This window comes from Chiloscyllium plagiosum, chromosome 26, assembly GCF_004010195.1.
Source record: "Chiloscyllium plagiosum isolate BGI_BamShark_2017 chromosome 26, ASM401019v2, whole genome shotgun sequence".
Lineage (NCBI taxonomy): Eukaryota > Metazoa > Chordata > Chondrichthyes > Orectolobiformes > Hemiscylliidae > Chiloscyllium > Chiloscyllium plagiosum.
The window spans coordinates 22,381,724-22,405,508 of NC_057735.1; the positions used below are offsets into that span (position 1 = coordinate 22,381,724).

Genomic DNA, 23,785 nt, shown 5'->3' on the forward strand with positions numbered 1-23,785 from the left:
GATGCTTAAACCAATAATTTGAACTTAACTGGCAATAATATTGCCTAGCTCAGTCATGCTGAAGAATAGTCAGTTAAGGATTTATGTAATAACATTTATATGGTCACTTGGTAGCACAGAGCTTGAATGTTGCTGAAAAAAAGAGACATGCTGTCAAACCTTTTCACTTTGCATTCATCATGGCAGACGGAAGCATGCCAAATTTCAAAGGGAACAACAATTTATACTGCATGAAATAAAGGTGCTAACATAAGGTAAAGTGACACTGGTTGATATAGGTGTTGTCATACAGAATGCTAGTCATTATGCTTTTGCTTAATTCAAAAATATTTCCGAGAAGTTGGTATCCAAGACAATAATATTGCCTAAGAGCTATAGTTTATGGCTGGAATAGATGCAATTTGTAGATTGGGAACAAGTATTAACATTCTGCAGGTAAAGTCTATTGTGCTAATATTGATTCTTGATGATCCCAATCTTCTGTAGAGTGACAATCATCGTTTGATTGCTGCTCTGCTGTTATGTTTGTCTATCTAAACTGGTTCTTCTTTCTAGTTGGGTGTTCCTAGCCCGGTCTCTTCAGAAATTTGGATTTTATTGTCAGTTAAAGAGCTGCAGGAGTGTCATGAGATGAAAGGGATACAAGGACAAACCATGTTCTCTTTTTGCAGTGCTAGCTGCTGTATGGTGAGTTTTATGTCCAATATAAATGTTTCTGAATGAGTGACTTTGGTAGGCATAAATGAGTAAGGTGGTGATACAAATGGCTTCATGGCAAGTGAGTGAGGTGGCAGTGGATAGGATGGTCAATTGGGATAGTCAGGTTGAGTCAGGGGTGTTAGTCAGGCAATTGGGGATGTTAATCATGTGGTCAGAGGATAGTCAAGTCAGGGATTGTCAGGGAAGCAGGAGAGTAGTTGGGGTGTCAAGTGGGGAACTAAAGGATCAGAGTGAGAGATTGGGGAAGTCAGTTGTGTGGTTATCCTAGGGTCAGACTAGGATTTTTTTCTGACTAGCATTTTCTTGGAAACTATTCAAGTAAATACATCAGAACTGACCAAAGTTTCCTACTCAAACAAAGAGAGGGAAACCTTTTGGAGATGGTTACAGATTTGTCGATTTGAAGTTCAAATTTCATGGACAATTCCCACCAATGTCAGCAAGTTGCACTTCCACTGGATTCCATCTTAGGCCATATCTTCAGATATCAACAATCCAAAGACCAGAAGATCTACGATATTTGAGATCCCAGCTCCCAATACATGACATTGTACGGCACATGGACAATCTCTTTGTCCTTTCCACAACTGATGGGTAAACTTGCCCCAATTAACATGAAATTGATGTAACAGGATGAATTTATAGGGTTTGCTTGTGGATTTGCTTCAGTTAGATGCCTCAGGCTACTATTGAGACGACGGAAAAATGGTCCTTCCTGATAGACTAAGTGGTTTATATTTTTCTGCCTAGTTTTGACGAAGGCAATGTCCAATTCCATTTTCTAAACTGATTCTGAGCCTTTGATATGTACTTCACCATCAGTATCAAGATCTAAATATGAGAATTATGCTGATTCTACTCTCTATAGTCAGTAAGTAGAGAACAGATTGATCGAATATGTTGTGCATGTAGATCTCATTCTGCCAAGAGACTTGGTTAAAAAAAGCTCTTGGGATCTGAATGCCGTCTTTCAGGGCAAAAATCTGCTCAGCAGTTTTGTTCATGCAACAGTCTTTTGACAAGCAGTGTTTCACAGTTATAACATTTGTTCTTCCAAAGTAACATTGCTCATCAAGAATTTCGCTGTAGCCTTTTGTACTGCAAGAAAACTGAGTATCTTGTGCATTAGTAAGGATCAGAACATGCAATGTAATTGTACAGTTGAGGCTGTCCAGAGTTAGATTAAGCAGATTTCTCATTGTTATCTAATGCAACCAATGCTGGAAATAAGGGAAAATTTTTTTTTAGTCATTTCGATAGGCCAGCAGTTTGGTTGTTCTACAAGAATGGCACATACGAAGTGCCACAAGTTGAACCTATTATCTTTTTTGCACCTTTGATTAGTCAGATTGTCAAATTGTTTTAAAAATAAAAAAAACTTTACACAGTCACTTACTGACTTAAGGTTCTGTGTGAAGCTATATCAGAAATGTTATATTGAGAACAATATACAAGTGTCAAAAATGTAAAGATCTGATTTTGAGATAGATAAAAAGGCAGGCCACAGAATAGGTCTGTCCAAATGAATGGATACACATACATCTTAAACTAACAAGGCCGCATTAAGAATAAAACATTAATTTGCATGCAAATATAAACTCTCACTGTTTAAAGATAATTTTGAATCAAGCTACAAATCAGTGTAATTATGCTGCAGTGTTTTTCGTGCAGTAATTGTGCTTCTAACTAGATCTACATACAAAACGTTTGTTACAATCTATTTATTGATTGTCAATGTATTATAGAATGTTTTTTTTCCACAGGATTAGGGCTAGATTGGATGACAGAAATTACTGTATTGATCTGATTTATAATCCATATTCAAATAAAGTTTGATTTAGTACAATCCTAAGTTAAGCACAATTGAAAATTTACCCACTTCAAGCAGAATTTTCAACTGGAGGGGAGCAATAGTGCATCAGTAGGATACCCATTTGATCCCCTTTTCTATTGGAGCCAATTGAAAGGACAGCCAGGCAAACTGTCCAAGATTTTTCTCAACTCCTTGGGCAATTTAAAACTTCAGTTATGTGCATGATAGAAGGGAACTGTAAATGGTGTCTGAATGAATAATCCACATAGTTTTTTAAATGTTAATGTTATTACCAATGTTGTTAATGCCATGTTCATGATGTTGAAATTAACAGATAGTAACTGTATAATGTGAATTTTGAAATTAAGATTAAACAATGTATCACAAAAAGTAGACATTATATTGAAACTAGAAATTTGAATGATTTTAAAGATGCCATTTACAGTTTTCCTCAATCACTTAGTTACTAAAGTTATTAACACCTTGTGTTATAGGTGGCCAAACGCTGCTCAGTTTACACACATGTGGAAGTTGAAATTTCTGTTCTTTATGTCAAAGAGAAAGTACTCTACTTTGTGCAAAGCAGATCAAATAAATCATTCTTTATAACTGTAATTATAACCTTCAATTTCATATCTATTGTATTTGCATGGTCTGGTATAGCTCAGGCTATAGAATTTACATTGAGCAGTTTATAATTCTTTTTAACTCGTTTGGCCTAAAGGAACTCTAAAACTAATCACTAAAGCTACAAAAAAAACCCACTAGTAAGATGCAGTAAACAATGAAACATGAGAAATTCCTATTGATTTTCCAAACAATTGACTAAAAGAGTTTCTGTATTATATAAACCATTCAGATTGTACAAAGAATCAATTTGTAAACTTCAAGAGACAAAACAGACAATTTTTAAATGGTACCAATGTCATCAAAATATTCAGTAAGTAAACCATCTGCAAGTCCTCAACTTATTCCGCATTTTCTACTCACTATATTCCACACATTTTATCCAACTTCACTCCTTGAGTGGACTCACAGTCAAACCCTTCTGAAACTCCAGCAGAAGTCTTCACAACTCTCTTTGTTATTCTGTCTTCAAAGAATATGGATCGGGACCCTTTATTTTGGTTAACCTCAATCACTCAACAATATTGTACTTGTAGAACAAATCTTACGATTGAGTACAAGAAACTTCTCAAGATGTTCTGCTTTCTTGGCATCTGGCTACAGCAGATGAATAATCAACACATTAAACATCACAAGCCGTTCCTGGCAAGTTTAAGTATCCCAGAAATGATGCTTGTCAGATCTGTGTGTGGACACCAAGGCCTGTAGGTGTATATGGTGGTGGGGCAGGATTGGGCTTGATGCTTCGGGTTTTCATGTAGGAAATAAACTGGTCTGGAATCTCAGCCAGAACGTCTTTAGCCAGTCGAGCCATGCTAAGCACATGGTTTCCTGTGCGGTCAATGTAATCTCGAAATGGCACAAACTGTAAGGAAATAATATTTAATGCCACATTATTTAGTAGAGAGGAAAGATTACATGTAATTAAACTTACAGCAACTTCAGGAAATTATTCTCAACAGATATGAACCCAGCAGCAAAATTACCATAATTATATAAATGAAGACTAAGTAAATTAACACAATATCATATAAATATTTCATTAACCTGACTGCTGTTTTGAAATGAATTAATGCTCCCCATAATGTTTCATCTTTTTATGTGCCTGATTGAGATATTGTGACAACATGTACAAAGTACCAGAAGATGTTTTCATCTCTTCTTGACAGCCAAAACCTACTCTGTTTGATTTGGATTATGATTTTTCTTTTACTGCACCTTGAAAACTATGGGGCAATCTTCATTCACTTTAGTCTTGCAGGGTGGAATCCAACTGATTTCACTCTAACACCATGAGTTTGTCAGGTTATAACCTAGATAAGGAAGTTGAAAGTTCCATAAATTATCACCGCTGTGTGGGTATTAGGAATTTGCGCTATGAGTAACTAAATGCAATTTATATTTATTCCTTCACATTTACCATTTCATAATTAGTTACGAGGTTGTACAGATCCCATGTTCGTATTGTTTAGTTTTGACAGTGAGTTCTCCTTTTAACATGCTGGTAATCTATTAGTGTCCTTTAAAACTTCTTTTAAAAAAAGGGTTTGTTTTTTCTGAGTTAATTCAAGAGGGAGAGCTTTTCTAGCTTGATGAAAATTGGTCACAAGAATATGTTGCTCTCAAATTTGCTGCCAAAATTGTGGTACGTTAATTATAAATTTTGTCACTAAAATGGAAATGCTTCAGTATTTTGGGGTGGCGCCAGAATTGGGAATTACCTCAAGTTGCCAGACAATTTGGGCTATTCTGCTTCTTCAAATTGGTATCTCGCCTTTAATGGCCATAGCTTTCATAAATTAATTAATTTTCAATTGATGTTGCTACCAAAAATTATATCTCTGATAAGTACCCTCAGAATCATGAAATAATTGTTAATCATTAAAAGTTAACTTCACTTTCCCAGTAAGTGATCAATAAAAAAGAGTGAAGTTCCATTTCTTTGGGTTGTTATAGATTTTAACAAGTCCAATTTTAAAAGAAAGAGCTTTTATATAGTACTTTTGCCTCTCCCTCGCTCCATCCGATATTTTTTCTGTCTCTTTATTTCTATATCTGTACATGATTTGACATTGACTTCACTTTTCTTTTTACAGTGCCCTTGCCTCTGTTTTCATTCCTCAATTTTTAAATTTAATCAGTTTTGGAAACGCATTGTTAGTCTTGTTGGACACTAAGGTCTCAGGTGACCTGTTATCACATGCTGCAGACCAAATCCCATTGGGCTGAAGAGTGCAAGATAAAGTTTAACCAATCAGGCATATCCCAGGAAATCATGGCTCAATATGTTTTCGTTTGCTTCTTTGAAGAGTGTTTCAACCACATGCGCACAGCAGTAGGTAAGTATTTACAATACACAAACTGTACTTTGCCATTTATAGTCAGCTGTGTAATCTTTATGAAAAGTGACATCATCTGAATTCACTCTGCAATATTTACTTACACTATGTTGCTTCTGTTTCCACATACCTGTACAATATCTCTCTCTGCAAGTTTCCCTCGTGAAGATACTCTGATGTCATCACCATCCAATTCCACCATTGCTGCAAACAGTAAGTAACAGATTTTGTAGCAGATGTATGTTCGAAAAACTGTTTTATGAAAATTACATGGTCCCCTGTGGTCCAACATTACATGGTAGCGCAGGTGCACTGATGTGTCGGCAGAATACTAAATTTCACATGTCAATAAGCAAGCCTGAAATGCTATGGAGATCAATTTTACTATAATTAAATTAGCTGTAATCTCTTTGTGTTATGGTCAATAAGTATTTCATAGATCAATTTCTGATTCCAGTGTAGAACTTTATTTCATTGTACTTGCTGTGTAAAGCATGGGTATATTTTAGTATCCGGCAAAACTAAGTAGAAGATTAACATCTTATTCAATAAAAATGCTCTAACTTAAACATGGCTGGAAAATGTAGAATGTAAGAGTAGCAGTTACTGTGCCATAATCTTCAACAACAACTTGGTTTTTTGGTGACGTACATAACTTAACCAAAGTAATCAATGGTGAGGAAATGATAGGGAGTACAGCATGTGGTGGGTATTGCAGGGAGCAATCAGAGTACAATCTATGCTGTTAATCTTCACCTTGTTGACATCGTGACATCTGGCCTAAGTCACTAACTGGTGATGTGCATGGATATAGTAAGGAAAGTAATTAATTTGTATGCACTGTAAGGATAATATGAAGGAAGTCTTTAAGATGGCATTTCTTTAAGCAGCAAATACCACAGCTTTAAAAAAGAAAATGTGGTATTCTTACTGGAGTACATTTGAGATTAATGAGTCTAATAATGGGCAGCAGATAAGGTCCCAATGTTGAGGGTTAGATGTTTAAGACCTTCCAGTCAAAAAGATAGAAGCTAAAGTTAGATTATTGTGGGATGTCCAGAGCACTCTTCCCATTGGTCAAAGATTGTAAACATTGGGCACAAGCTAAGATGACATTGTTACAAAGATACCAAGCGTGCTCTTCACATTGATCAGTAATTGCATATGGCTAGAAGTTGTTAGGTGCATTTACAAAGATACATATGCTTGGGCTGGACATTGCAAAAGATGATTGTAAAAGAAATATGACATTTGGAGAGCATCACTGGGGTCTTTGCATTTGCTAAGGGATCACATTCATCATAGAACGTTTCTATGACATTTGTTGGAACAGAGAGTTAGGAGTTAGTAATACAGCACATTAGGTTAGGTAGTTTTCATTTGCATAAGATGTTTTCAATCAACAGTTAATTGTTGGTTTGGGGTTTCGATAGCAACCAGAAATGACTAAAGTAATTTTCAAAGATAAGGATACCCACAACAAGCCAGTGTAAAGATTAACATCAGAATCAAGAACTAGGGCTAAAGTAATTATTTTAAAAAGAAGGGGGCAGTCTTTTATTAGAAAACTGTTCCAGTGGAGAAGGGGAGAAAGAAAGAGTGTGTGTGTCTGTGTGTGTGCGTGTGTGAGAGAGAGAATGATCCACTGGAGTTGAAGTCTTAAAGGTGCAAGGATTTATATGTTATATGTTATATTAATCAAGTTACATTGTCAAAGGACATTAAAAGTCAAGAGACCAGATTCAAGTAGGAGTGAAAAGCCCCAGATGTCCTAAGATCCTTGAGAAAGACAGATTGACATCTTCAAGAATTTGCACACTAATGATTGTTCTTTTTGTTACTACGTTTGTTTCTTGGCAAGAATATTTTTACTCTGATATTTAATAGGTAACCCAAATCACTACTATTTAGTTGAGGTAAACCAATCCATGTGACTATTGTGACCATGTCTTGACCAATATTTACTTTTCAATCAACACCACCAAAACAGACCATCTGGTCATTATCACATTGCCCTTTATGGGAATTTATTAAGCTCAAATTGGCTGCCATATATGATACATGACAACATGTGTTTGAAGAAAATTGACTGTAAAACATTTTCAGACTTCACTATGGTCACATCTATGGTCTATTGAAGAAATAACTAATTCTGCATCATAGCTCCACAGGCACTGGCAGGCTCTTGGTATCTTGCTTCCTTGAGAGAGTTATAGAATTTACAGCACAGAAACAGACCCTTTGGTTCAACTAGTCCATGTTGACCAAGTTTCCCAAACTAAGCTAGTCCCATTTTGCCTGCTTTTAGCTTGTTTTCCTCTAAAACTTTCCTGTTCATGTACCTATCTCCATGCCTTTGACATGTTGTAACTGTACCTGCACCTACCACTTCTTCTAGCAGTTCATTCCACACATAAACCACTGTGTGTGAGAAAAAGTTGTCCCTTAGTTCCCTTTTAAATCTTTCACCGAGCACTTGAAAATATGTTATGGACCAGACCAGATCCTCTCAATATATTTCAACAAAATAGCCCAGAGTCTAATTTTGTTAGTTGTTTTAAGCTGGTGTAACATGGATATTCCAGGAGTGTTGCAGTTGGCTCAATCACTCAGTTTTAAACAAAATTGAATTTATTTACTGAGTCGCAGGTGGATAGGATAGTGAAGAAGGCATTTGGTATGCTCTCCTTTCTTGGTCAAAGTACAGGGAGGTCATGTTGCAGCTGTACAGGCCATTGGTTAGGCCACTTATGGAATATTGCATGCAATTCTGGTCTCCTTCCTATCGGAAGGATGTTGTGAAACTTGAAAGGGTTCAGAAAGACTTACAAGGATGTTGCCAGGGTTGGAAGGCTTGAGCTATAGGGAGAGGCTGTACAGGCTGGGGCTGTTTTCCTGGAGTGTCGGAGGTTGAGGGGTGACCTTATAAAAGTTTATAAAATCATGAGGGACATAGATAGGGCAAATAGACAAGGTATTTTCCCTGGGGTGAGGGAGTTCAGAACTGGAGGGCATAGATTTAGGGTGGGAGGGGAAAGATATAAAAGGGATCTAAAGGGCAACCTTTTCATGCAGAGGGTGGTGTGTGTATAGAATGAACTGCCAGAGGAAGTGATGGAGGCTGATACAATTGCAGCATTTAAAAGACATCTGGATGGGTATATGAATATGAAGAGTTTAGAGGAATATGGGCCAAATGCTGGCATATGGGACTAGATTAGGTTAGGATATCTGGTCGGCACGGACGAGTTGGACTGAAGGCTCTGTTTCAGTACTGTACATTTCTATGACTCTATAACTACTGAATGAAACACAAACAAAGAAAAACCCAATTTAGAATAACTTAACCTAACTGAAAACCCAATTGACTCTAACGCAACTTAACAATGCCGTTGCAAATATTGGAACATCCCCATAAATACCTCTTTGGCAAAAAAGATAAAATCAAACACAGGTTCTCAATGGAGAGCAATGTCAAAGAGAGAGAGAGGATCAGCATGGAGCCCCACCTAAAGACTTGACCAGCAGCTTCAAACAGACTGCTTGCTAAAACCAAACCAAACCAAACCAAGCCAAACCCTGAACTGGGAGAACTGGCCACTCCTCTTTCATTGTACAAGTGTTTTTTGAAAAAAAAACTTAAAAGTCTTCACAAGTAGATATTTCCAGACATATTGAAACATCTGCCTTTACGTCCCATCATGAAAAAAGCCAAGGACAACATAACCTTGTTAAAGGAGCAGCATCATCACAAACATGTCCCCTAGTTTTGAATTCCCCCACTCTTGGGAAAAGATGTTTGTTCTTCATCTTATATATCCTCCTCATGATTTTATAAACCTTTATAAGGTCATCCCTTAACCTCCTATACTCTAGCGAAGAAAATCACAGCCTATCCAACCTCTCCTTATAACTCAAACCCTCCAGATGAGCATGTGCAAAACAAATCACAATTTATTTTCTAGCAAAACTGCAATGTAGCAATTTTGTTTTGTCTTAAGCTTTGCAACTTTGATTGAATACTTGAATAAAGTACTGAAATCTTGTTAGCCTTTGTATTACCAATTGAAGGTAGTGCACCTGCATTTCATTGAAAAACCGAGATGGAATTACTGTTTTCCCTTCCAAAGAACATTGCCTAATATCTTTATTACACATAAATGAGGAAAAGGGCAAACAAAATGTTGTGGATGCTGGGAAGTCTGAAACCAGAAGATGTTGAAACTGAACAGATCTGACAATGTATATGTGGAAAGTGAGGTGCTTTGTTATATTTTTATATGTCAGTTTACATAACATATAGCACAATTAGTTTTTTTATTGAGACAGATGCCTTGAAGTGTATTTATAACAATAATTATTTAGATAATATCTGCAATATCACTGACTTACACTGGATGTACATTTAGTCTGAGATCTGTAATTATTGTGCATTACATACGCATAGCTAACTAGTTGATAACATATCACTGAATCCATGACACAGAGAATGCCTTAAGTTGAGGCAGTGGAACACCACATGTTGTGATGTACTTTAAAGATACAGGCCTGACAGTGCTGGAAGTTATGTCAAAATACGACAGAGAGAGACAGAGTTAATGTTTCAGATGGACAATCTTTCATCATGAAGGTCGCAGACTTGTTTCTCTTGAATAGTGCTGCAAGACCTGCAAAGCGTTTTCAGTATTTTCTGTTTTATCATGCACAGAAGATACCAAACTCAAAAAACTCATAAGATGAATGCCATGTTAACTAGTGCAACATGGCATTTAAAAGCACTGCCCCTCTCTGAGATTAGGAGTGATACAATGTGAATAAGCTGCAATCATGATCTCTTTCACCGTCTCACATTAGTGTCTTTGATTTTTCCAGACTATTCAAAGTTAAGAAGTTCTTTTTTAGATAAAGAATGATAGACGTGTAGAACTCCATTTTCCACAAAAAAGTAATGGTTTAATAATTTTAAAATCTGAAACTGATGGACAAAGGCATTAAGAGCTTTCAAATCAAGGTGAGAAGCTTCAGAATAATAATCAGCTACAATCTCATTGAATGAGAGAACAAGCTGATTGACCTAATCCTGTTCTTATGTCCCAAATCACAATGTGGCTAAAATCGAGATTAGCTAACACAGAACATTTTTGGATTCGAACACAAGAATCTTCTTTATCTACATACCTCAGTGTCACATGTGAAGTATTTAACTGAACTCTTGCCTTGGAGATCATAATTTTAAATTGTTTCAAATTTTCAAAAGGCATAAATGAATCATAAGGTAGTGAAACAGTCGGATATATTTATAAGATCATAAATAAAATTAATACTGTTTTAAATACTAAATTTGTTGTTATTTGGTCTCAGGCGCTGTGAGGCAGCAGTGCTAACCACTGTGCCACCGTGCCGCCCACAATTTGCTGATACATTGGTCAGATAATGACAAAAGATGTGGAATATAACTTTTCAATATAAGAATATGAGAAATAGAACCATAGTAAAATTATGAGCCTGCAAGTGTAGTCCACCATTCAACAAAATCATAGCTGATCTTCTATCTCAACAACATCACTTCTGCAAAATCTCACTATCCCTTAATCCATTTGGTGCCCATAATTCCAACAATTTCTGTCAAAAGTTGGTAATTCTAAAGACTCAATGATTTGAGTGAGGGTATTTCTCCTCATCTCAGTCCCAAATATTCAAACCCCTATTCTAAGTCTGTTCCCCTGTGTTATACGCTTCCAGCCAGGGTAAACACTTTCTGAGTATCTGCCTTGGTAACGTTCTTCAGAATTTCAATGATGGCCTCCCATTTTTCTAAACTTGGGGGAACATAGCCAGTTTAGTTGATCTCTCTTTATCATGGTAGCCCTTTATCTACACAATTTACTTACCAAATGGAAAGGTATAATAATGGTTAAATAAAAGAAAAGCACTGTGTCCAGCCACACCTGTTAGCTTTCTTCCAAAAGTCTTTAGGAATACAACCTCAGAACTTTGGTGAGGTCTGGTAGAACATCAGAGCATGGTAGAATATTCTCCCCTTGACGGGATGACTGTGAGTCCAACAACACTTAAGACCATCCAGGACAACTGCTTTATTTACACCTTGTTCACTATCTTTAACAGTCTTTATGAGTATACCTGCACCATATGGACTGCACTGTTTCAAGAAGGTAACTCACCAACACCACTATCACCATCATCATCTCAAGAGCAGTTGAGTGTGGGAAATATATGCAGACCTTGCCATGGACTCTTGCAGTCTAAGATCAAATTTATCTGCTGCACTTCAGTTGAATGTTTAAGATGGTGAACAAGGTGTAAATCAAGCATTTGTGCTGAATGGTGGTGAGATCTTAAGTGTTGTTGGACCTGCAGTCATCCAGTCAAGTGAAAATATCCCATCACATTCCTGATTTGTACCTTGTAGATGGTGGACAGATTTGGAGAGTGAGGAAGCAACTTACTAACCACAGAAATCTCAGTTTTTAACTTTTTAGAAGAAAAACATTCGTTATTCCTTTACGAAATGTGGGTGTTTCTGGCAAGACCAACATCTGTTCTAATTGTTCTTTGATGAGCAACAAATGTTAGCTTTGCCAACAATGCAGTTGACCTCACCAAACTTCTGAGCCTGTATTCCCAAAGACTTTTGCAAGTGGAAGAATGCCAACCGTCCAAATCAAAAATGGAAAAGTTTCAATTAAGAATGGAAATGAATGCTTGATGGGATCAGTCCTTCTTTATTTAACAAGAAATTTCTTGTCCTCCAGAACTTTCTTTCATATTCTTAGATATACAACTATACCTTGGCACCAAATATAATAAGAAAGCACTAAGATTTCAATAATCTACTCACCATCAAATTCTGCTTGTCCAACTCCAACAATAATAATTGACATCGGAAGCTTAGCAGCCTATATAATGAGGAAAATGTAACAAATTTAGTGATGCCATGTTATCTATAGAAGGACATGTTAAAGGACATGCATATTAATAGATTTTAATTGCTCAGGCATTTGCAATTCTGCTTTTGTCTTGCATGCATTCTGGCTGACAGTGAGAGTAAAGAATTGTCTTGAAATTGCAGAAGGGATTCATACTAAGTTAGAGGAAGATCAAAAGATTGGATTGTTGGTTTGTGATTTCTACATGAAACCAAAACGGTTAATAATTGATTGAGTGCAGGAAATATCACCCCTTCTGAACATATCATAGAAACTTGGTCAGAAAATGAAACAAGAGCTGGTAGGACACAAACTGGAGGCTGAGTGCTCTTAACAGTCTCTGTAATGTAGATCACATTCATGTGAATTGTAAGCATTTGCAGTAATGCAAAAAGCTTCATTTCATTTGTGAAACTCGTTAGACCAGTAGGGTGGCTATCTTCATCTTTGGTAGACCACTTCAGGCTTGAAGGGATCCAAACACACAGTATGAATGTCCCTGGGTCTTTGATATTCCATAGGCTTAGCTTCAAACACTGTAATTTGCTCTAGGGTTATTTTTATGACTTTTTCTCATGATCCATTTTACACAGTGAAATACACAGTCATACCATCACTGTGGCATAGTCTATATGATTTTGAAGAAAGATATTCCTGTGATTAAAAGCATGATTGATTTATAAATAATAAATAGAGAGACTGCTGATGGAACTAGAAAGCACAGATTTCAGATGATTGGCAATGGTGCGGGTGGGGAGGGAGGCATAAGGAATAACATTCTTATATAACAATGGTTGGGATGCATTGCTCAAGAGAATAATGATTCAATAATAGCCTTCAGAAAGGGAATCAATAAATTCTTGAAGAAAATATTGCAGGGTGTGGGGAAAGAACAGGACAGTGGGACTTCTTGTATTGCTCTATGAAACAGCTGGCACTCTATCATTTAGCCACACAATAGGTTTCTGGATACAGGAAGGATTTAGAGATGAGACACAACTGTAATCAAGGGATAACATCAAACTATATACATAGGAAAAGTAAATCATCCATTGGACCAGAGGCACTTAACTGTGCTTTTGAGTTTTAAAGACAACTTCACAAGAGATTGATTTTCTTTTTACAAACTAACACTTACAAACATGCAGGGAGTAATTTTCAACTTATCGCTGGACCATTGAACTAGCACTGGAGATCAGATGCCTATTATAGAATCTGCCCAACCGTTCTTCCGTTTGAAATCAATACAAAGGAAAAGTCAGACTGTTTCTATTATGAGGGTCCAATTCATTTTCTGTTCCAGACATAAGTTCAAAATTACCCCCATTGTTTGCTGATGAGATCAAGTGTCACTGGATAGAGTACATTGTCATTTTCCGACTAGCTTGAACCTGTTTCAGTGCATTCCCCTCTGGTGTGAATTAATTAAGATCATCCAAACAGTCTTTTGGATTCAAATGTAGTTCTTAGTCAATCGCAACATCAAAACTAACCTACTAGAATATGTACCTATTTTTCTTGCAACTTATAGAGAATTTCTCCATCCTTGGCCTCAGAGCAAGGTGTTGCCAACAGTATAATTTGAATCTGCAAACTGAATATCGTTACATATGACTACAGTTTTTGATTCAATAGCTGTTAAATAACTGCATTCTGTGTGTTGTTTGGCTTCATCTTTTCTAAAAATTATGCGTGTCATATTTTACCCAGAGGTTGGATTAATGAGCAGCTCACACCTCTGTAGTTAGTCTCACTGATATCTCATATGTAATTATAGTATCAAGTCAGGTGACTACATTCCAGTTGATTAAAAGAACTAATTGGAAAGGTAAGCAGAAGGGTAAAATGAAAGGTGTTCAGAAATTCCATGGATCAAGACCAAGTAAAGTTGAGTGCAAGCAAACATGTTAGGTCATCGGTAAAATCAAGGTAACACTGAACTTTGTTGATATACAGATCCTTCCAACAAGCAATGTTCAATATTGAATAACTAAGGATAAATCAAACAACTAACATAATGAAAATATTTTAACTTGCTTCTACATTTTATTAACTTTGGGTTTTCCCTGTGTGCCATTTTTGATTTTTCCTGCAGAACTCCATTAGTTTGATATTTTCCAAATGTACTGTGATTAATATAATAACATTATAATAATAATTATAGCTAATATTTGGTAAAATCAAGCCATTGTGTCAATTTGGGAGAGTTTCTCTCCGTGTGCCCCGAACAAGTTTTCGCACACAATTTTACACAGCTCACCAAATTATGTATGTGTCACATTTCTAGGGCACCAGTGATATATTTAAAACCTAAAGTTAATTGCTGCAAGTCAGGAGCTGCCCTTCACCATGGCAATGTTGGAGGAAATTCCCTATAGATTGCCAGCAGTGGCAGGATGGCACCTAGAGGTCCTCCTGGACTCAGTGGTGCGGAGGATGGTCATGCTCTTTCCTCAGGACTTTCAGAGGAGACTATGGCAACAGGACCTGCCAGCCTAGTCTAAGGTTGCCATCCAGGTTAGTGTGGTCTCCATGGGTGGGGAGGAATGTCCAGCAATTCAGGAAGAATGTTAATAAAGCGTTTGGAATGTCTTCTTTCTACTATCCTACAGATACTTCAACTCTGCTATCACACTCTCCTCCAAATTAAACACACAGTCTAGAATTCTCACTAACGCATGCAGCATCTTCCCTCAGCTGCTCTCATCTATTCAAGCCTGTCCAAGCACCTCACCTCCCCACCCCACCCCACCCCAGGTCCCCAAGATCACTAGCCTTGTATGTCGTCTGCACTGCCTACTTATTAGCTCATGAGGCCTCACTTCCTTTTCCCTATGTGGATGTAGCATTCTTTTGCTCCCCAAGTTCTCCTGATCTCTGAGCTTTTTATTATATCCAAGTTCTTTATTGCAGACACAGGGCAATTTGCATAATTGGTCATTTCTCAGTCACTGATTTTTCAAGGCAACAGTTTACGGCAACTAGTGGGAGAGAACAGCTAGCTATCTTCCAGGTTTTGGTTAATTCACTGCAGACAGTGAGAGGGAGAGAGGAGGTGACCCTTTCTCTTTATCAAACTGGAGGTTTCTGTCCCTATAGTGTTCCCACAGTCTCTCTTCACCTGTTCAAGAGCCAATCTGGGAGTTGTTTGCAAGCTCATGATTCTGGCCTTCACAACTGATCCTTATTGGACAAACCAATAAGCAATCTGGGTTAAGGAGGTACAAATTCCAGATGGTTAGTATGGTCTGATGTATTAGATATCTTACTCCACTGCTTGAACAAAGCAGCAGTGTAAACAACAGCTCACAATAAGTTTGAGTTACTTTTTTTTTTAAGAGTGCAGAAACTTATTTCACAGTTTCTTTGGTTTATAGCAGAATCCTTTTTCCATTTCAGTCTACAATCCAAAGGAAAGAAAAATAAAACTATGTGATCTTCACAACACAGTGCTCCACGTGGATTTCACACTTTGACCTATTAAATAGACAACAAACTTTGACCATGTAATTTAGCGTTACAAATTAATCTGCTAATGGCTATGAAGCATAAGTCATGTGGGGTGAAAGAAATTCACCTTTAGTTGCAAATTAACAATTATGTTTCAACTCTCATAAGGTGCAGGAGCTGCTTGTCTCACAGTGGCTCAGTGGTTAGCACTGTTGCCTCATAGCGCCAGGGATCAGGGTTCAATTCCCGCCTTGGGCAACTGTCTGTTGGCATATTCTCCTCATGTCTGCGTGGGTTTCCTCTGGGTGCTCCGGATTTCCCATAGTTCAAAGATGTGCAGGTTAAGTGAATTGGCCATGTTAAATTGCGCTTAGTGTTAGGTAGATTAGCCAGGGGTAAATGTAGGGGAATGGGTCTTGGTGGGTTGTTCTTTGGAGGGTTGGTGTGGACTTGTTGGGCCGAAAGGCCTGTTTTCACACTGTAGGAAATCTAATCTAATCTAAAAGAATGTTCATGCAGTACTGACTTTCATGGGTGTAGTCGAGTTTGTGGTGAGGGAGAAGTCCTCATTATTGATGCTGCACACACAATTTGCTACTGTATGTGGGCAAAAAGCTTTATCTGATGAGACAGAGGCAGCAGTATCATACTTTGTTTAGAGGTGGAGATCAGAATGCCATCTCATGCTGTCTCAGGATCTGTAACACAACCCTTCTTCTACTGGGGCTAATGAGGGCTGTATCAAGTTTCCATGTGGGTCATGTCTGAGGACTCATGCTGGTACTGTCCAGCTGGAATCTCTGCTCTGATCAACTGCATGACCTGCTGTTGGACAATGATGAACTGCATCTCAAGTATCAGCACACCTTCCCAAGTGGACTGTGACAGTGATGGCAGCTGTCTTTCATCTGTATTATATGAGCGTTTGTTTAATGTTATTGGAGTGTCCCGGAGGTGTTGGAGACAGCTATCCAAGATGGATCCCTGGAGAGACAAGCAACAAACTGGAACCACCAGGTACTCAATCTGACTGTCACACCAGGAAGTGCCACTGTCTAGTTTCTCTTCACCGTATTTGAGATAGGGAATTGCATCAACATGAAGCATGATTCAATTCTCATGAGATGTAAATGCATACAAATAGCTGCTCACTGCTCATTAGTGAAAATCTCATCTCACTGTTCAAACCTTGGTTGGAGAATCAGATTATTTTTCTTGACACTGTGACTCTCATTTTTCTGATATTGTTATGGGCTTGGAAAATTCAGCCCATGGAACTTAAATCATTTGTAATAAAATGTCTACAAAATGTTGGTGACCTTTTGCATCCTTTAAGTAAAGCAATCACAAATACATTATTGATAATTTTAGTTTAAGGATTAGAGATTGAACAGCTCTTCAAAACAGAAGGGGTAATTTTGAATTGTACGGTACTGTTAAATTGGCAAACTTCAATTTAATAAAAGTCTACAGAAATGTAAATAAGCGCTGCTAATTTGCATCAGCTGTTTCACACATGATTACACCCAAGTCCAAAACAGAGTGCGTTCTTCAAATCTCCAAGTCCAAGTGATTATAAGAAATAAAATGCATCATCCCATGGTATGAAGATAGCAAAATACAAATTAAATAACGAAGCAAGTAACACTGTAAAGCAGACTTGCTGGTTAAAAGAAACAGTTAATTATCCACTTGCACTGTCAAGTCACTCAACAGATATCCTTTTAACTTCACACGATTAAAGGCATTTTTTTCAGTGCCAGTGCAATTTTTGATCCTGAAGTCATGTCAAAATTGTCAGATTTGGAATTAATCAAAATCACAATGGGAAGATTTTAGACTCTTCTTTTGGTGTTTAAGTATGATTTGGTAAGATGCTGTGGAAAATGTTAGATAGTGCTGGCTTGCCATCATTCCAAAAACATAGAGTGATTCCTGTGCTGTTGGCCTGAGGTCCAATCAAAATTCAATCTTAAACCTAAACTTATATTAGACCAGTGAGTTGAAGAACATGCTGCACACCCCAGGCACCTCATTGGTATAGTAGACATTACTTTGGGCCCCTTTAATGACAGCAACTGAACTTGCTTTATTGTGGGATAGGGTTGGAAGAATAGGGTGGTGAATAGTATTGGACCATGGGGGGCCAGCAATGTTCTTGAAAATATTTCCGGAACTACATGACATATTTATCTTGGCTCCACAATTAACTCAGTGTATTTTAATTAACAATTAACAATTTTAATGAACAATTATGGGAGCAGCTTCCAGCAGTGTCTGTAGTCTGATATAAATGTAGTTCTTCTGAACATAGCAGATGCAATGCCAACTACATTGAGAGCAACCCAATTTTGGGAAGAAGTCTAAAAGCAAGTGTTAGTTTCTCTATTTGCATATACACTAGGCCTAATGTCAATTTGATGTGTGGGCCCTGGCACCAATATTGTTCTTTATCAACTGGGCCAACAATAAACTTTCAGCACAGAATGCCACATGCACCTATTCTTTGTTATAAGGACTTAAGACATCCATTTACTGCCAGTAAAGCTGGTACCTCACCAATGAAGCAAAAAAGAAAAATAAATACATTTCTAGCCTTAAATCCCTCTGTCCTACTTCTGTTATTAGTGGTAAGTGCAGCTCCTTTATCCAAATGACAAAATAGAAAATAAATAATGAAAAACTTTTGAATGATTGAGTCCAAGAATGTGGCCATTACTGGCAAGTCCAACATTTGTTGTGCTTTGCTCGTTACCTTAAGAAAGTAATGAGTAGACTTAAACTACTGCAGTCTGTTGATGAATATATTACCATAATGCTATTCTGCAGGGAGGTAATGAAATTTGGCATAGTAATAATAAAGGAATGGTGATTATATTTCTACATCAGGATGATGAATGACCTGGAGGGGATATCTGGAGAACTCTATGAGCTCACAAAGGAGCAACTATTACAGGACAAATGTTTGGATAGTTTTAGGGAAGTTCTTCAGAAAAATAAAAGTGACTTATAGATTTTAAGTGTTACCAGTAACTCATCCTTGAAATGTCAAGCTTCACCAAAATCAAGAGTTACTGACTGCATGCTTGATAATTGTCCTACAGTGTCAGAAGTACGGCCCAATCAATAGGATAGCAATGGAAGAAGGCTTGATGATTAAAGAAGTCATTAAGGTTAGGGACTTTTAAGCAAAAAGTATCATGAAAAATTCAAAAAGAGGAGTTACCAGATCCACAGATAATAAATAGTATGCCATTGAAGTGAGGCTGCCATCTCAAACTTTTATCAAATGAAGCATGGGTTCAAATATAAGTTACACACAATGACCTGAATAAACAGCTGGGGATTTTGAGCACAATCTCAATCAACAAAGGAAATGAAATAAACTTGACATTTATAATTGGCTCATGCAAATTACAAATGGCAAAATGAACTATGGAAAAAATGACAGCATCAACACTGTGAAGTATGATGTAAACTGTGTGATTTTATATAGTCCTCGAATATAATTTATTTTAAGTTTGGGTTTTGAATTTTGAATTGTAAAACATGGGTTTTCTGTGAGTCTGCAGTTAATTAGTTTCTAGATGCGGTGATTTAAAATTGTTCATGAGAGCTACTCTGACAGTCTAATAGGTTCTTGTTTAATTTAGACTTTTATGATTTAGCAAGGTTATACAATGTATTTTAACATCTGCTTGGCATTTCTATTTTTAGAAAGATTTTCCAAGCTTAAAATAAACACCATAGCTTGGGGAAGTGATTTTAATTTTACTTTGTTTTGGCTATTCTGGGAAGTTCTTGCAAAGGGATGCACGTGTAGAGCAATGCCACTGAGAAAGGAAGAATACGGTAAAACTAGATTACCTTAGAGTAAGATGTTCATGATAATACCAGACAAAGGTGTTGGGATAAAACCCTGAAGAGGACTGAAAGCAGAGTTCATTTAAACTCAGATGTGTGCTAGCCCTGGGAATAAGCTATCATAGGTTCCAGTCTAGGTGTTAAACTCACATTGGCTCAGTGATTAGCACTGCAGCCTCACAGCGCCAGGGATCTAGCCTCGGGCAACTGTGTGCTTGTGTCGAGTTTGTATGTTCTTTCCATGTCTGCGTGGGTTTCCTCAGGGTGCTTCAGTTTCCTCCCACAGTCCAAAGATGTACAGATTAGGTGGATTCACGATGGGAAATGCATGGTTACAGGGATGGGGGTGGGGTGGGGGGCAGGGTGGTGCAGAGGGGGTGAGTCTGGGTGGGATGTTGTTCGGAAAGTCGGTGTGGACTTGTTGGACTGAATGGCCTGTTTCCACTCTGCGGGGATTCTATGAATTTCTTCAAACATGTAAACGCAATAGGGTAATGGTTTGTGATATAAGTACTGTACAAGAGATTTAGAGTTACAGAGCCACGTACAGCATGGAAACAGATCCTTTGATCCATGTCAAACAGGTATCCTATGTAAATCTAGTCTCATTTGGCTCATATTCCTCTAAACCTTTTGTATTCATGTATCCATCCACATCCCTTTTAAGTGTTAATTGTACCATCCTCCATTACTTCCTCAAGCAGTTCATTCATACATGCACCACTTTCTGCATGAAAAGGTTGCCCCTCAGGTCCTTTGTAAATCTTTCCCCTTTCACATTAAATGTATGCCCTCTCATTTGGACTCCCCCACCCTGGGAAAAAAGACCTGGGCTATTCACTCTATCCATTCACCTCATGATTTTATAAATTTCTATAAGGTCACCCCTCAACCTCCGACGGTCCAAAGAAAAAAGCCGCAGCCCATTTAACCTTTCCCTATAGCTGAAACCCTCCAACCCCAGCAACATCCTTGTAAATCTTTTCTGAACCCTTTCAAGTTTCACAACTTCTTTGCTATAGCAGAGAGACCAGAATTGAATGCAGTATTCTAAAAATGTCCAAACAAATGTCCTGTACAGCTGCAACATGACCTGCCAACTCCTAAACTCAATGTACTGACCAATAAAGGCAAGCCTATCAAATGCCTTGTTCACTACCCTGCCTACCTGTGACTCCACCTTCAAGGATCTATGAACCTGCACCCCAAGGTGTCTTTGTTTGGCAACACTCTTCAGGATCTTACCATTAAGTGTACAAAGGAACCTTAATTATCCGAAGAACACGGACAGTGAGTATTTCATTCGGTTAATCGAATGCCGGATAATCGATGCCGGATAACATAGTTAGCCATGCAGTGGGACCTTGCAATGTTATTTGGATCATCTGAAATTTGGTTAACTGAATGCTTGATAATCGAGATTCCTCTGAGTATGTTCTACCCTGATTTGCCTTCCCAAAATTTCTCTTACTTTCTTTTGGAATTGGTAAAGTAGTATTATAGGATTAATGGAATCGTATATTTATGATGTCTTTACATTTTATTACAAGTAAATAACATGGTTTCTTTTATTTTATCTTCATTATTTTTGCTTAATAAACTTCTTTCTTATTGTTAAAATGAAAACTGTGACACTATGTATTTATGTTTCAGTGAGAGATCATCTTGTTAAAACTAAAAAAAATTGTGTCCTATCAAAAAAAAACAAAGAATTCCAGATACTGGAAATCAGAAACAAAATCAGAAATTGCTGGAAAAACTCAGCAGGTCTGGCAGTGTTTGTGGAACAAAGTAGAGTTAACATTTTGGATCCTGTAACCCTTCTTTCGAACCCTCCTTGTGATCTATCATGCGGTTTTTCAGTCTAAAATCTGACTTGTCCAGTAATAACATCGGCTGGGATCATAACAATAAATATATGAAGTAAAATACTTGTAGTAGGCTAAGCTAGGAAACGATAGAGAACAGAGACTAGTCGTACTTGTGAACACTGGGAGATGTGCCTATTTTAGTTTATTGTATAGTTTAACTCAGCCTTCTCAAATTCTGCAGACATACTTAAATGGAAGGCTGGAAAAGAAATAATGGAGAACCTCAAGGAAAAAAAATGGACAGAATCACTCAAGAGTTATCAAACTAACTTTGAATTATGGGTTCTTGTGAGATGCAAAGAAATATTTCTCTTTCCATGATACTTAGTAATAATGTGAAGGTTGCTTGGATTGATATCTTACACTATGTAAATACTGACTGAGTAATCATTTTCTAATTTTTTTTCAGTGCTTGGGACTGAGTGATAGAACTTAAATTGCTATATTTTCAATGAATATCTGGAAAATGTGAATATCAAGGGAGCCTCTTGATTGGATATCATTGACATCAACTACTGCTGACATTTATGTAGTGCCTTTAGCTCAGCAAAACATCCCAAAACAAATCAAATGGAAACAGATGGGGCAGCGCTTTGTGGGAGAGTTAGTGTTAGGGTTCAGAGTAAGGGCACATTAACGTAGCAATATTTGAGGCAATATTTTTCAGCTGGGGTGTACTTAAAGTGAAGAGTTCACATTGGTGAAAAAGTGAACATTGGTTTTCAGTTGACAGTTCAAAGCACTCAATTCTTAGGACTAGGTGCAATGGTCAAGGATTTTGTATCTTCTTGACATAGATTGGATCAGCCTTGAATATTCAGTTTCAACACAAAAAAGAGTAGTATTATTAAAACTAAAGTAACACATTATCTTGAAGAAATTCTTAATACCAGTTCCATTTGCCCACAAGTGCCGATGGGATAAGCTGCAGACGCTTCAGCACATTTCAAGATGTGTCCTTCAAAGATAGTTAACACTTCATCCATGTCTTGAGGTACAGCTCTTGAAGTGGATTTGATGGGGTCCCAGGTCCCTGTCCATCCACCCACATGGGGCCATATGGGCTTGCTAAGGAGGCAGCACGTTTGACTGCCACCAGCCTAAACAATGAAAACTACTAGGATAGGTTCTTGGCATGTACCCACTTGCTGCTGGCTAAATCGATGTGTTGGCAGGATGATGTCATTATGTGGCTATTTATTAGTGACTTAAAGCCTCAATTTTTCACGGACACGTAGGCTATTTGATGCCTCTGCTATGGCTGGTAAAACTGTGGCAGTGCAAGGGTGGGTAGATGGTGGGCTAGGCATCCATGCTATATTACAGGCCAGCCCGCCTATAAACTTGCAGTTGAAGGGCCATAATATTCAGACTCGAGTGTTGATATCTCTCCAATCTTTAGTTCAAGGTATTCATGCAATTATGAATTCATGCAGTGTTTGCAGATATCCTTGTCTTTGCCTTGCCCATCCTAGTCACCTGCTACATATCTGCACGTTTGCTCTCTATTCCCTGTCCATGACTGGACCAGTTTATGAGTTGAACTTTATCCTCACTTCCGCAGTCTGCATCTACGTTGTTGTGCTGCCTGTCTTACTTTAGATGGGAATGAGTCAGAATTTTCTTGAATTGTATGTAGTAGGAATAAAGGAATCATTAACTCCCCAGCAAATACTTCCTTAGCTTGCATTGATTCCACTCCCTTCCTTGCTATTTGCTTACACAAACCAGGCTGTTGTAAAACATTAACTTCCTTGATCTACACAGAACACAAGAAAACATCAAACGAATGGAGGCCATTCAATCCAATATGCTTGCATCATCAATTGCAAGAGCAATATAAAATTAATCCCACTATTCTGCTGTCTACCCATAGCCCTCACTCTATCATTCTTTTCAATATTCAACCATGTTACCTTTAAGAGATAAAATAATGCCTCCCTCAACTGTTTTCTTTCCATCATTTATCCATGGCATAAATAGTACCAATTAGAACACACTGATCTTCTACTAACATTGCAGAGACAATCACAGTTAATGTAAATACTTAAAAATTAAACAAAAACAGGGACAATATATATTAAATGTGAAATTGTAAAACAAAATCCATCCAGTTCAGTTGTGGTAAATGTACCAGGACATTTTAATTTGATG

At 37.5% G+C, this 23,785-nt stretch overlaps 1 protein-coding gene across 3 annotated transcripts in view; it reads right to left on the reverse strand.

The window, feature by feature from the left end:
• Positions 1-306: 306 nt before the first annotated feature.
• The window catches only part of LOC122563195 (copine-8-like), a 583,848-nt gene continuing 560,369 nt past the window's right edge, over positions 307-23,785 (reverse strand). For all 3 annotated transcript variants that reach the window (XM_043716737.1, XM_043716734.1, XM_043716735.1), the window contains 3 exons: positions 12,359-12,416; positions 5,630-5,703; positions 307-4,025 (listed from right to left, as the gene is read on the reverse strand). In XM_043716737.1, coding sequence (XP_043572672.1) covers positions 3,837-4,025; positions 5,630-5,703; positions 12,359-12,416 — 321 coding nt within the window. In that variant the 3' untranslated portion in view covers positions 307-3,836. The remainder of the gene's footprint in view (positions 4,026-5,629; positions 5,704-12,358; positions 12,417-23,785) is intronic.